This window comes from Lemur catta, chromosome 19 (genome assembly GCF_020740605.2).
Source record: "Lemur catta isolate mLemCat1 chromosome 19, mLemCat1.pri, whole genome shotgun sequence".
Lineage (NCBI taxonomy): Eukaryota > Metazoa > Chordata > Mammalia > Primates > Lemuridae > Lemur > Lemur catta.
The window spans coordinates 22,541,784-22,556,335 of record NC_059146.1 but is presented as its reverse complement, the minus strand read 5'-3'; the positions used below and the strand labels follow the sequence as shown (position 1 = coordinate 22,556,335).

The 14,552-nt window shown below is 50.4% G+C and overlaps 1 protein-coding gene across 1 annotated transcript; it reads right to left on the bottom strand.

Moving 5' to 3' along the window:
• Positions 1–7,077: 7,077 nt before the first annotated feature.
• On the bottom strand, positions 7,078–11,231 carry KLK4 (kallikrein related peptidase 4). Its single transcript, XM_045531839.1, has 6 exons — positions 11,159–11,231; positions 10,495–10,566; positions 9,363–9,525; positions 8,651–8,901; positions 8,434–8,570; positions 7,078–7,522 (listed from the first exon to the last, which is right to left on the bottom strand). Exons 1-6 carry the CDS (start codon positions 11,229–11,231, stop codon positions 7,370–7,372), a joined length of 849 nt encoding a protein of 282 aa, XP_045387795.1. The 3' UTR covers positions 7,078–7,369.
• Between the last annotated feature and the right edge of the window lie 3,321 nt (positions 11,232–14,552).

Below are 14,552 nucleotides of genomic sequence, written 5' to 3'. Positions count from 1 at the left end.
CTGGGTTTCTGCTGGGCTTTGCTGAGCTTGGCTCCAGGTTGCAGCAGTAAGTTCAGGTCTGCCCCACGTGCCCTCGTTCTGAGACCCAGGCTGTGTGTGCAGTGGCTCCTTGGAGAATGCTGATGATAGGAGCACAAGAGAAGGAAGCAGAAACCAAAGCTCTTTAAGACACACTGTCACTTCTGCCAACATAACATTCATTGGCTGAAGCAAGTCACAGGCCAAGCTCGACTTCGAAGGGAGGAGGAAATGGGTACAGCCACTCCGACAGCAGATCCTGCAATGTCACATGACAAAGAGTGAGATGAGTCACTCCAATACCAGGAATGAGTTAAAAAGTGGGAGTAACAATTACCTTATGCTCTGGCAACCTCACTTCTGGGCATACAGTTGACCCTTGAACAAGACAGGTTTGAACTGTGTGGCTCTACTTATACGTGGAATTTTTTCTTGCCTCTGTCAACTCTGAGACAGCAAGACCACCCTCTCCTCTTCCTCCTCCTCCTCCTCAGCCTACTCAACCTGAAGATGATGAGGATGAAGACCTTTAGGATGATCTATCCACTTCCATGGAATGAATAGGAAATATATTTTCTCTTCCTTACGGTTTTCTTAACAACACTTTTTTCCTCTAGCTTACTTCATTGTACAAAGATAGTATATAATACATCTAACATGCAAAATATGCATTAATCAACTGTTTATGTTATGGTGAGGCTTCTGGTCATTAGGCTATAGTAGTAGTTAAGTTTTGGGGAAGTCAAAAGTCACATATGGATTTTCTACCTAGCGGTGGGTCAGTGCCCCAACCCCCTGTGCACTCAGAAGAACTGAGCGCGAGGACGTGAACAAATATTTACATACCCATGTTCGTGGCAGCATTATTCACAATAGCCAAAAGGTGGAAATTAAGTGTCCACTGATGGATGAACAGATAAACAAATTGTGGTGTAAACCTGCAATAGAATATTATTCAGCCTTAAAACTGTGCACATACAGTAGTAACATTCATCAGGTGTTGGGCAGGTAGGGGGGGAGAGGATGGGTATATTCACACCTAATGGGTGCGGTGCGTCTGGGGGATGGACACACTTGAATCTCTGACTCAGGTGGGACTAAGGCAATATATGTAACCTAAACATTTGTACCCCTGTAATATGCTGAAATTAAAAAAAAATTAAACAAGAAAAGAAAAGAAAAAGAAAGGAAATCTGACACGTGCTACAACAGGGATGAACTTAGAAAACGTTGTGCTAAGTGAAGTAAGCCAATCATAAAAGGACAAATATTGTGTCATTCTACCCATATGAGGTACTTAGAGTAGTCAAATTCATAGAGACAGAAAGTAGAATGATGGATGCAGGGTCCGAGGGGAAGGGGCAGTGAGGAGTTAGTGTTTAATGGGTGTGGAGTTTCAGTTTTGCAAGACGAAAAAGTTCCAAAGATGGTGGTACGATAATGTGAATGTACTTAATGCCACTGAACTGTACACTTAAAAATGATTACCGTGCTGAATTTTGTATCACATATATTTTACCAAAATAAAAAATAACTTTAAAAAAAGCAGGAGCAATGATCTAGTTGACCACTGTTCACAGAGAGATAAAAGCAATGCAGTGTGCAAGGGGACAGACACACCACGGGCCCGAGGTGGTGGCTGCTGGGTCACATGTTGATGTGAGATATTGTGCAAACAGCGGTAGCTGCTTCCTTATTCCAGTCTTGGCAGGTTTTACCCGTTCAAACTATTCTCGGCTGTGGATTCCAGACCGTGGTGGAATATATCTTATCAGCATTCCATTCCTTGACAGCTCAGAACATCATATCGATAAGAAAATTTGACAGAAAAACAGCAAGGACCGTCCGAACGTAAGTTCCATGTCCTTTAACTTCTCCAACTGGCTCAGGAATGTTTGGGGTCTTTCTGGGTGGGGGGTGAGGCAGGTGGGGTGGTGGTGGCAGGAATGGGAGAGCTTGTCCCAGACCTAATCCTCACCTTGCTTAGCTAATCCCCGTAACTTTCCTTCATCTGGTCCAGGTTTGGGTGTCAGCCCCTGGGCTAAGTTTAAACCTTAGCTCCAGGGGAGCAGCTGAATTCTTTTTGGGCTTTTCCATCAGCTCCCCTGCTTGGGGACTCTTCCCATCTCCTCCAGCTCACTGTCCCTGTGACATTCCCAGTCCCCCAGCCTCCTGCCATAGGCACGCGCATTCTTGTGACTTCCCCAACCGCCATCCCGGTCTCCTAAAAGTCTGGCTTCCATTTATATTAATTATTTCATTCATTCATTTAATTTTTGGTCTCTCCTGGGGTTTGTGGCAAATCTGCTTTTTCAAAGTGGATTTCTGTTTTGTAGCTTTGGTGGCTGATAGATTCCCCTGCTGTTCATCCCCCCTGCCCAAGGCGCATGGTCCCCAACCATACCCTGCCCGTGGCCTAGAGAGCAGACAACCCAGGGGGCCTCACTGGAGTCCAGGCTAGTGGCCTCCCGGCTACCGTGCTCTTGGGGACTCCAAAATAGACACTTTCTGGAGGACCCTAGGCTCTGGGACACAGTGACCACACTGCCCACTCTGGGTTGATGGACGTCTAGGTGCTTGTTGGCCTTCCTGGTGATCTGCCATCGACCCTAAACCCTGTAGTTTGCAAACCCAGTGCCAGGATGAGTGGAGTGGGCCTTTTCTGTGGTTGTCAAATGGCAAGGACACAGACAGACACCACCCTGCCATGTTTTACAGGTGTGGAATAGGATTCACAGGAGAAACGTAAAAGAGAAGTAGCAGAGCAGCCCAGCTTGGGCTAGGCCAGATGTCTGTGTGCCTTGAGGTCCACAGTCCAGTAAAGAGGAGAGTGGTGCTGTCCCATAGTGGGTTGGATGGTGGTCCTCCAAAATTCATGTCCTCAGAACTTCAGAGTATGACCTTATTTGAAAATAGGGTCTTTGCAGCTGTAATTAAGGTAAGGGTCAAGATGAGGTCATAGTGGATAAGGGTGGACCCTAAGTCCAATGAGAGTGTCCTCATAAGAAACAGAAAACGGCACCCAGAGACAGAGAAGGAGGACACGTGAAGATGGACACAGAAGTTAGAATGATGTTGCCACAAGCCCAGGAATGCCTGGAGCTGCTGGAATTTGGAAGAAGCGGGAAGGATTCCAACCCAGAGGCTTCCAGAAGGGAGGGGAGCATGGCTCTCTGATTTTGGATTTTTAGCCTCCAGAACTGTGAAAGGTTATGTTTCTGTTTGGAGCCGCAGAGTTTGTGGCAAATTGCCACGGCAGCCGTGGGGTACTAACACACACCTAGTGCTCCTCGTGTTTTCAAGTCAGAGTGGAGGGAACAACTACGAGGCTCTGTATTAATGGAATTCCCAGGTGTGACATAATAAAAATATATATTTAGTCTCTGCCCCCAGTTCCTGGCACAACGCTTGGAATTTCCTGGCCGATAGGAGCGTCTTTTGTTCTAATGAGGCAACACTTGGTGGGCTCTAAATGGGGCTGGTCACAAGCAAGACTAAGTCAGGATTAGAAGCTGGGAGCTCCCCGTCCTCTGGGGAGGGGAGAGAGGCTAGAGATTAACAATTGGTCATGCCTGTGTGATGGAGCCTCCATAAAAGTCCCTAAAATATGGGGTTCAGAGATTCCAGGTGGATGGGTGCATCCGCCTGTAGGGCAGGGTGCTGCACCCCACGCCATGGGGACAGATGCCTTGAGCACAGTGCCCTTCTGGACCTCGCCCTACATTCCTCCTCATTTGGCTGTTCATTGGTGTCCTTTATCATATCTCTTATTATATAACAACCAGGAAACATTACCAAGTGTCTCCCTGAGTTCTGTGAATCATTCTAGCAAATGATCAAGCCTGAGGAGGGCGTCATGGGACCTCCTGATTTAGAGCCAAAAGCACAGGTGACACCTGGACTTGTGATTGGCACCTGACGTGGGGGCAGTCTTGTGGGACCCAGCCCTTGCCTTGTGGGATGTGCACTAACTTTGGGTAGCTAGTGTCAGCTTTGAACTCAATTGTAGGACACCCAGTGGTGGCTGCGGAGAACTGGAGACTTGCCTGGTGTGGAAGCCCATACATTGGGTCACAGAGGTTGTGCATTGAGTGTGAGTGTAGAGAAAACCTGTTCATCATATTATTTCCCCCTTTGTCAGTGTCGTCAATGGCATTAATTGATAGCCTGATGTTAAAAAACCCTGTATGCCTCGTGTAAACTCAATTCCATTATAATGCCCCATTGTCTCATGTGTTGTTGGAAACAGCTTTTGTTTACGGTTCTTGCATTTACACTCAGGACTCACATGGTTTGTGAGTTTTCTTTCCCAGCGGTCCTTGTTGGGTTTTGGCATCCAGGTTATTATATCCTTATGAATAGAGTTGAGGAATGTTCCTTCTCTTTTAATTTTTGGAAGATTTGTGACATTTTATGATTATTTCTTTCTTGAATATCTGAGCATTCTGGCAAAGCAATCTGAGCCTACAGTTTTCTTTGGGAGAAGATTTTTGCATGGCTGCTTAAATATATTTATTGGTGGAACATGACTCTTCAGATTTTCTCCTTCCTCCTGAGTCAGTTTTGGTAAATTATATTTTTCAAAGAAATTGTCCATTTCTTATAAATGTTAAAATGTTCTGGCATAAAGTTGTTTATATGTCAGTACCTTTTTCATGCCCACAGGAGCTGAAGTATACCTCCTTTTTCATTTTTAATCCTAGCTATTTGTGTCTTCCTTTATTTTGTCTTTGTCATTCTTACTAGGGGCTTGCCAATTTTATTAATCTATTAGAAAACAAACTTGGCAGTCTTCTCTAGTGTGTACCTGTTTTCTCTGCCAGTCAGTTTTGCTCTTATCTTTGATATTTCTTTCCTTCTTTTTTGGGGTTTATTTTGCTGTTAATTCTCCTTACTCTTGGAGATGATCGAATCATTAATTAATTCTCAGCTTGTGTTTTTTTTAATGTATGTACTTACGATCACATATTTCTCTCCAAGCACTGTAGCAGGCACATATGGTACACGTATTGTATGTCTTGCATTTGCCTTAGCATTCAATTCAAAATATTTCTAATGTTTATTGTATTTCTTGTTTGAGCTGTGGGTTCTTTAGAAGTGTTCTTTTAAAATCAAAACACCTGGGGATTTTTCTGGTTATCATTTTCTCATGATTTCTGTCTTAATCACATTGTGGTCAGACAACACGCCTGATATATTATACCTTGGAAATTTGTTGAGACTTGCTTCATACCTCTGTATCTGATTCATTTTCGTAAATGCTGTGTGTGGTTTCTTTTAATTGAGGTAAAGGTTTTATTGAGGTACACACAATTCGGTGTGCAGGGTTTCAAGTGTGTGGTTCAATATGTTTTGGCAAATGCACACACTCATGTCATCCTTGCTCCTATAAGGTTATAGAAAATTCTAATCACCCCAGAAAATTCTCTCATGGCCATTCTCAATCTGTTTCCATACCCAATCCTCTCTCCCCTCCTGGCAACCAGGCAACAGTGATTAGTTTTGCTTATTCTGGAATTTCATATAAATGGGACCATACAGTATACAGTATTTTGTGTCTGACTTCTTTCGCTCAGCATAATGATTTTGAGATGCATTTACATTGTTGCCTACATCAATAGTTTGGTTCTTTCTATTGCTGAGTAGCATTCCACTGTATGGTTATGTCAGTCTGTTTACTCATTCATCCGCTGATGGACTCTTTGTTTCCAATTTGACTATTATAAATAAAGCTACTACAAACATTTGTAGGCAAGTCCTTTTTTTTTTTTTTTTTTGAGACAGGGTCTCGCTCTTTCTGCCAGGCTAGAGTGCAGTGGCATCATCATAGCTCACTGCAGCCTCAAACTCCTGGGCTCAAGTGATTCTCCTGCCTCTGTCTCCTGAGTAGCTGGGACTACAGGTGTGCACCACCACACCTGGATGGTTTTTTTTGTTTGTTTGTTTTTAGAGATGGGGTCTCACTCTATTGCTCAGGCTGGTCTTAAACTCCTGGCCTCAAGCAATTCTCCCACCTCAGGCTCCCAAAGTGCTAGGATTATAGGCATGAGCCACCATGCCTGGGCCTGTTATTCTTTTTTTCTTCTTCTTTTTTTCTACAGCTCTTACATAAATACCTAGGAGTGGAGCACTGGCCATGGGGTGGATGTATATTTACCTTTCTAAGAATCTGCCAAACTGTTTTCCAAAGTGATTGCACCATTTCACATTCCCCCCAGCAATGCATGCAAGTTCCAGCTGCTCTACATGTAAGCAAGACTTGGTGCTGTCATTCTTTTCAATTTTAGCCATTCTGGTAGTTGTGTGTGTTTTGAAAGGATTCTATATTCTGCAGATACTGGGGGCACTGTGTTACATATGGCCATTCAGTAAAGTGTGTTAATCATATTGTTCAAATCATTTATATCCTTATTTTTTTGTTCTATTACTTTCTAAGGGTCACCGTAAGATCCCATTCTCTGAGTTGGAATTTGTAGATTTTACTTTTGTTATTTCACACCTTTATATATTTTGAGAATATGTTAAGAGATACATACAGATTTGAATATCTCCTTATGAATATTGAATATGAGTTCTTAAGAGTCTATTTTTATTAGGATAAGTCATCAGTGAAGCGCATAATGGCAATTCCTCACATTCGTGGGCCCTCGGAGTCCCCTCTCGGCCTTTGGTCTCCATATCTCCCGCTCACAGCAGCTCTCTCCGGGATTCGTCCCTCTGGCCTCCAGCTACAGCAGCAGGGGCCTAAGGCAGAGACGAAGTAAAAACTCTTAAATGCAGTTAAGAAGACAAAACAACAATGGGTCAACCAAAGCTAAATAGTTAACCTACGCCAGACAATCCCATATATTCACCATTTCCTGACTTGACTTTTCAGAAACCAGACACCATCCACAGAATTGGTTCCTCTTAACCTCCCCGGCAATGGCTCCTCTCTCTGAAACCCTGTGGCCCTCCTGGTCGAAGCTCCCATTTCCCGGATGGGGAAACTGAGACGCAAGAAGGGAAAGCTACATGCACGAATTTCTTGAGTGGGAGGGGAAACGAGGAGGACACTTCAAACAGAACCTGCATTTCTCTTAGACTTTATTTTTGGATCTAGGGGAAGGGGACACAAAAGGTGAAAAACCAACTTTCTCTAACACTGGTAAAGTTGAGTAAGCATTCTGCCACCAGGGGGCACTGCATGCAGGAAAAGATTCCAGGTGGGATTGGACCCCTGGATCTGGGGAGGAGGGGCTGGAGGCCTGGACTCCTGAGTCTGAGAGACGAGGGGCTGGGGACCAAGATTCCTGAATTTCTTCAGCAGGATATATGTGGGGGTCAATTTCACGGGCCCCAGTCCCCGTAGCTAACTGGCCTGGATGGTTTTCTCTATCCAGTCAGTGAATTTGCAGAGGTTGGTGTAGACGCCTGGCACGCCGACTTGGCCGCATTGGGCTTGTCCAAATGACACGAGGCCCTGCAGGGACCCGTTGCAGATCAGGGGACCCCCAGAGTCACCCTGTTGTGAAAAGACACACACACGCACACAGAGAGAGAGAGAGAGGGAGAGAGAGAGAGAGAGTCAGAATCTGAAACACAAGTGGGATTGGAGAGACAAAGACACAACAAAACCCAGCAACACACCCTTTGGAAGTTCCATTCCAGAGCTTGGACCCACCCAATCCTGCTTCTCTATGTCCTGCCTCTGATGTCCTGCCCGCTGGCTGTTTCTCTCTGGTTTGCTGTTGATCTATCTCTGTCTGTCTGTCTGTCTGTCTCTCCTTTGCCTCCCTCTGTGGCTTGTTTCTCTGTCTCAGTGTTTCCGTGTGTCCCTATATCTCTTTGTAGGTTCTAGATGTTTCCTATTTCTCTCTGTGTTTCATCTCTGTAAGTCTGTCTGTCTGTTTCTTTCTGAGTATACAGTTGACCCTTCAACAGCATGGGTTTGAACTGTGTGGGTCCACTGACATGTGGATCTTTTTCAATAAATATATTGAAAAATTTCTTGGAGATTTGCCACAGTTTGAAAAACTTGCAGCAGAACCGCAGCCTAGAAGTATTGCAAAATTTAGGGGAGAGTTAGGTATGTCATGAATGCATAAAATATAATAAATGGATTGTTTATGGTATCAGTAGGCTATGAGTAGTCAAGTTTGGGGGAGTTAAAAGTTATATGCGCCCACGTTGTTCTAGGGTCAACTGTATTATTCTGTGTGTGTTTCTGTCTCCCTGTGTTGCTCACTATTTCAGTTTCTTTCTTCCTTTTCTTCTCCTTAATCCTGTGTCTATTTCCCTGTTTCTCCCCGTCTCTCTCTCCCCTTGTCACTATCTCCCTGTGTCTCTCTGTCCCCGTGTCCCACCGCAGTCCCCGTATGTCTGTCACCCCCTTCTCCAGCTGTCCCCGAGGCACCCGCGCCTCCCCCTCCTCACGTTGCAGGAGTCCTTTCGATCCTGCCCGCCGCCCGCACAGAGCATGCTGGGGTGGTACACGGGGTCGTAGAGCTCGCTGCACTCCTTCTCCGCCACCACGGACACATTCGCGCACTGGAGCACTGTGGGCAGCCTGCCTGGGACACAGAGCTCCGGGTCAGCCCCTCCGGCCGGCAGGGGACCCCTCAGAGAGGGCAGACCCTGCCCACGAGCTCACCGTCCACCAGCAGACCCCAGCCAGAAACGAGGCAGGAATCCCCAGCGCTCGGGCACAGGGAGGCGACGCTGATGTTCCGGATGGTGTCAGACTCGGACACTAATTCGTTCAACCTGATGAGCATGAGGTCGTTGGCGAGGAAGGGTTTGTTGTACTCCGGATGCTGTATGGAGAGGGTGGCCTCCACCACCCGGCTGCCCGGCTCCTGGTGGGCCTCGAGACTGTGCAGGCCCAGCCCGACGGTGTAGGAGCTGGGGACACGGAGGGCAGGTGAGTTCTGCGGCAACTACGTCGTCATTGTCTCCCCTCTCACCGTCCCCCACAGCGGGGAGGGCCCGTTCCCTACCCAGACCCCATCCTCCTCGCTAAGCTCCGTGCTGAGAGCTACTTAACCATGATCCCAAATCCCCATTCACAATAATTCGGGACAAGAACTTGCCATTGCTCACTGCAGACTCAGCAGCTGAGCTGGGATTTCAACCCAGGGCTCTCCGGGTCTTTCGGAAGCAAAGGCTCTCGCCTCCCTCGCCCGCCCCTCCGGACTCCCCCGATCCAGGCTCAGCTCCTTCCCGGTTCCAGAGCCTTCTCAGCTGTTCACCTGCACCCTGTTACTAGTCAGTCACTCCCCCACCCCGCCCCTCCGCCCAGCGGGTTACCTCCAGGTCCCGCCCCCCGGCCCAGCCCTGCCCTGCGCTCCGCACCCCGCACTCACTCCTGGAAACAGTGCGCGGCGGACAGCACCCACTGCGGATGCACCAGGACGCCCGCGCAGAAAAATTCGTCTTCCAAGAACAGTGCGGCCTGCCAGGGCTGCGAGTGCGGGCTGCAGTCCTCGCCGTTAATGATCTGGCCGCCGGCCCCCGACGCGCGCGATCCTGGGGGCGGAGTCAGGGCTGGGGGCGGGCCCGGGAGGCCGGCCCAGGGCTCCTGGGGGTGGGGTCACGGGGCCTGGGCGTGGCGAGGGCTCCAGGGGCGGGGTCACGTCTGGGGGCGGGCTCAGGGGTCTTGTGAGTGGAATCCGGCGCCGGGGCTTGGGCAGCGCAGAGTCCCGGCCGGGCCGGCTCACGAGGTGGGACCCTAGCTATCACCATCCAGGGCGGGGGCACGGCTTCCCCGGGGGAATCAGGGCTCACTGGGGTGGGTTCAGGCTCGGGGGCGGCGTCATGGGTGGGAGCGGGACTCAGGGCACAGGAGACAGGGTCGCTTGGGTCAGGAGGTGCATTTCAGCTTCCAGTCGCAGACCCGTCTTTGGGACTCATACCACACACACAAGCAGCGTGCCGGGCACAGTCCCCAGCACGAGTGGACCCCGCACACAGGCTGGGGCGGGGAGGGGCGGACACAGCCAGAGGCCCAGGGAGTCGGTCCCGCAGTCACGCCCAGCCACAAGCCCGTTCACACAGAAGCACCATCATACACAGTCCCGTGACGGGGGCTCCTGGGAGGGTCCCAAGACCGAGGACCCAGGAAGCAGGCACAGACTCCCAGCAAGCGGCGGCTCCCTCGGGAGCACCATCTCCCGCTTATCCGCCCCTCGCTTTCCCTGGGTCCCCTGCATCGCCACACCGTTGTCCCTCCACCCGACATTCAGAGGCACGAACCTCCAGAGGCTTTCACCCAATCACACACTGACCCTCACAGGTCCAACCACACACCCCGTCACACTGTCACACACGAATTTGCCGCGATTGGAGGAATTACCCGTGCACAACCCCAGGGAAGCAGTCACAGGCTGCTATTTGCCGCGCAGCTTTACGGTCACAGGCGGGACACTGAGTCATGTCTGAACATCAACAAAAGCTGTGCCCCCAAGCACAGACAGTCACACACGCACACTCAAATACCTGTGACACCGAAGATGAGGTACCCCAGGAACAAGCCCCAAGGGCTTCTCACTGTGGCCACCATGTCAACACCTGAAGATGAGACTGGGACTCAGGCAAAGCTGGGGGGTCTTCAGCCCAGGTCTCAACATCCCTCTTTCTCCCTCCCTTCCTGGCCCTCCCGCAGGCAAGAACCTAGACCATCCCCACCCCGCACCCCCCACCCCAGAGAGACAGAGAGATTTAGAGACTGAGAGACGAAGAGAGAGAGAAGTAGGTGCAAAGGGAGGTATCGAGAAAGGGTCTAGCCATCCATGAACAGGGACAGGTGGAAGACAGGGACAGAGCCCGAGAAGCAGAACATTTAAGAAATATCCTCAGAGACAGGCTGAGAGTTAGGGACATGGAGAGAGAAATTCAGAGAGACAGAGAGAGAGAGACAGAGAGAGAGGGAAGGAGGGAGAGAGAGAGAGAGAGGGAAAGAGGGAGAGAGATACACAGAGAGAATTGGAGGGACTGCTAACTAGCATAATATCTCGCTGTCAGAACCTGAGACAGCGAGAGACCTATTTAGAGACGGGAGGAGACAGAGGGTCCAGAGGCTGAGAATCACAGTGACACGTAGGGGTAGGAGAGCCAGGTCACAGACTGCAGGCTTTTAGGGGGTGACCACCGGGCCTCTTACCTGGCCCGTCTGGGCTCCGGGCTTCTGCTGCTGGGCTGAGCTCCCGCCTACTGGCTCCTGCAGGGGCCCCCATGGGGCTTATAAGCAGCATCGTCAGCCTGGGCTGGCCTCCCCCCAGGGGCACATTCCAGGGTCAGGTGCTGCCAGGCCAACTCTCTGGCTGCCCCGGTACCAGGCCGAGGTCAGGGGGCCCAGAGGGCGCTGGGAGCAAGGGCTCAGGGGGGAGACCCCTGCCCTGCAGCCTAGACTCCATTCCCCCCCGTCTCTCTTGGGTCTCTCTGCCCCCCCTCCCCTCTTTCCTCTCTCCCTTTCTGTGCTTCCCGGACAAACTTCCCGGGGTTCAAGTCCAGCCTGCCCTTTGGGACTTGGGCAGGTGACTGCACCCCTGTGAGCCTCCATGTTCCCATCCGTGAAACCGGGGTGACCCTTCTTCTCATTCCCAAAGCGGATTCCAGGAGATCAGGCGCCGGCGGCGCGCAGGGCCTGGGGTCTCCCGCAGCCAGAGCGGGGCTGGCGGGGATGAGGGCAGACCCGGCACGGGCAGATCCTGCAGGGATTTAAATACCACGATTAAGGAGTTTGGGTTTTATTTAAGTGCAATAATGGATTTTAAGCACGAGGGTGAAGGGAGTGGCATCATCTTCTCTGCTTTTACAAAAACATCCAGCCTGGAAAATGATGTTCGGGGTGAGGTGGCAGCAGCGCTGGTGGGGGTTGGGGCGGCGATGGCCGGGGTGAGGGGTGACGGTCGGGGTTGGGGGCGGGGGCGACCGCGGTCCGGGGAGAGGAGACATGGATGACACGGGCTTCATTTGCGGGCAGAAGCAACGTCCTGACCGATGGGTGGGACGTGGAGCCGGGGACGCCGGCGGGAGCGAAGGTGGCCGGTTGCGCGGCGCAGGGGTGCAGGCAGAGGTCAGGGCAGGTGAGAAACAGTGGGGAGTCATGGGGAGACGTGGTGTTTAGAGCCACGGGGCCGATGAGGTCACCTGAAGGATGGGTGTAGACCGCAGAGCCGGCGCGGGTGAGGGGCGGCGCCCGCAGATGATGGTGATGAAGCACCAATGTCTCTGAGTCTCCCTGTCTGTCTCTGATCCTGTCTCTGTCTCTCTGTTCTCCTGTCTTTGTCTCTCCTCGGCTATCCCTGTCACTCCCTCTGGAGCTTCGAGCCTGAATTTCTCTCCCCCCCTCTCTGTCCATCTCCCTTTATCTCTGCTGTCCTGCTGTCGCCTTCGTTCTCCGACTTTGCTTTTCTCTGTATCGGGCTCTGTCTTCCTGCTTGTCTCTCTCTGTTTCTGTGTCCTTGTCTCTCTCTCTCCGATTTCTCACTGTCTGTCTGTCCGTGTTCCATCTCCTGGTGGCACACAGACCCCTGTCCTGTGCTGGGAGAAGCAGCTCCGATCACCAGGATGGGGTGGGGTGGGGTGGGGTGGGGGGTGTTGCCGGGAGGGCTCAGGGCTCACAGCAGCCAGACATGACTAAGGTTGGGGTGATGAGAGGCCGTCGGTGGGGGCAGTGCTGGGGGACAGGGACAGGGGGCTGAGGAGGAGAAAGCAGGTGGCCTATCCCTGTTTTGTGGCCCCTGCCCATGTCTTGTCCTACTCAAGGTCAGGCAGGTCTGCCTGAGGGATGTGGCTCCTGAGAACAGCTCCAACTCCACCCAGCCCTGCCGGCCTCCTCCTCTAGGCTACCCTCTGGTCTGTTCCATGTGCCTCTCACACTTTTCCCTTCACCCCCTCTCTCTTCATTTTGTCTCAGCTCAAATGTCACTTCTTCAGAGATGCCTTCCCTGAGCTTTCCCCTGGTCTAATTCAGGGTGTTCACTTACTATTTTTTTTTTCAGCTCATAGCATCCTACATACTTCTTTAGAGCCCTCGGCACAATACATACATGAGATATTGTTTGTGTGTTTATTTTTCTACCATCTGCTTCCCTCACTAGGGTGGTGACAGGGCCTGTGTCTGTCATGTTCACTGATGAAAACTATTCACTACAGATGTGTTGAGTGGATGAATAAAGGGAGACAGACAGACAGAGGAAAAGATGAGAACTGATGGAGAAAAAAAATACTAACAATAATAATAGCTTGCTTTTATTTCAATAACTTTTAATATATGTTAAATTAATTATTATATAATTAGGTCAAGAACTTACTATTTTAAGTATCTGTAATAATGCATTTATTCCTCACAACAACACTATGACGTGGTTGCTCTTAAGAACTTTGTTTGACAGATGAGGAAACTGAGGCACAGACCAGTAAGTAGTTTGTGCGAATTTATGGACAGGCTGAGGCCAGAAGAGATGAAGATGGACAGACAGACAGAGGTGGACAGACAGAGCAGGAGAGAGTTGGGCACATACGGAGAGATATGGCTGGAAAGGGTAGGAAGACACTGAAAGACACATTTCAGGAACAAGGGATAATGATAATTTAAAAAGTAATAAAAGATCTAACATTTATATATCACCTATTCTTTTCTAGGTGTCATTGTAACTGGTTTATACACATTAAAGAGTTTTAATCTTCACAGATAACCCCATGAGGTACTCATTATTATGCCCAAATTTGTGAAAGAGGAAATGGAGGCACAGAGAGGTCGAGCTACTTACCCGAGGTCACACAGCAAAGTAGCAGTGTATCTGGGTTGCCTGGCCCTCCCTGAAGCCCACGTCTTGAGCGCTCTGTTGTGCCGCTTCTCTCCTGTGTGTCAGGAAACAGCAGCTGAAGCTGAGGGACAGGTGGGCCATCCTGAGGGACAGATCATGGGGGCCCACTGGGGTCCACCATCCCTTACCTGAGCAATCTGTCCTCACTCCCACCTGCAGGTGAGGTGCAGCCATGGCCAGAGCAGCTGGGGGGATTGTGGAGGAGGAGAGGGAATGAGGCCGCACAGGGCCCCCCACTGCAAAGCACACATTCTTACTGTACAATGGGAAGAACAAGCCCCTTCTCCCTCCCACACCTGGAGGCTGGCAGAGCCAAAAGGAAAAAAGAGTCAAAAGTCTCCTGGACGCAGTGCAGAGGCTACCAGGTTAGGAACATCGTCTGCTCTGAGGCCCCAAGGCAGCCCTGGCCACTCTGCTGGGGCCCCCCAGTGCAGCCCTTAGGAACCGACCCCTGAGTTCTACCTGGTGGCCTTGGGGACAGCTGGATCTGAACAAACCTCAAGGGTGGAAGGGAGGCACCGCCCCTGTTTTATTCAATAACATAAAGCTAAATTGGGGCATATTCTATTACACAAAGAGAAGTGTTTTCCTACGTTAGTATGGACAATGGGGCATTCGGTAGGAAAAACATCCACGAAGCCTGGTGTGAGCGGCTCCCGTTCCTGCTCCTGTGCCAGGGAAGAGAGGTCAGACTCAGTGGTGCAATCGTGGGGTCCCCTCCAA

Excerpts from the sequence above, each read along its gene's own strand:
- KLK4 (XM_045531839.1), bottom strand. The coding sequence starts at position 11,231 with ATGGGGGCCCCTGCAGGAGCCAGTAGGCGGGAGCTCAGCCCAGCAGCA. Across the intron at positions 9,526-10,494 it reads CCTCATCTTCGGTGTCACAG|GATCGCGCGCGTCGGGGGCC; the intron begins GTATTTGAGTGT and ends CTCCGCCCCCAG. Across the intron at positions 8,571-8,650 it reads CTGGGGTCTGCTGGTGGACG|GCAGGCTGCCCACAGTGCTC; the intron begins GTGAGCTCGTGG and ends TCTGTGTCCCAG.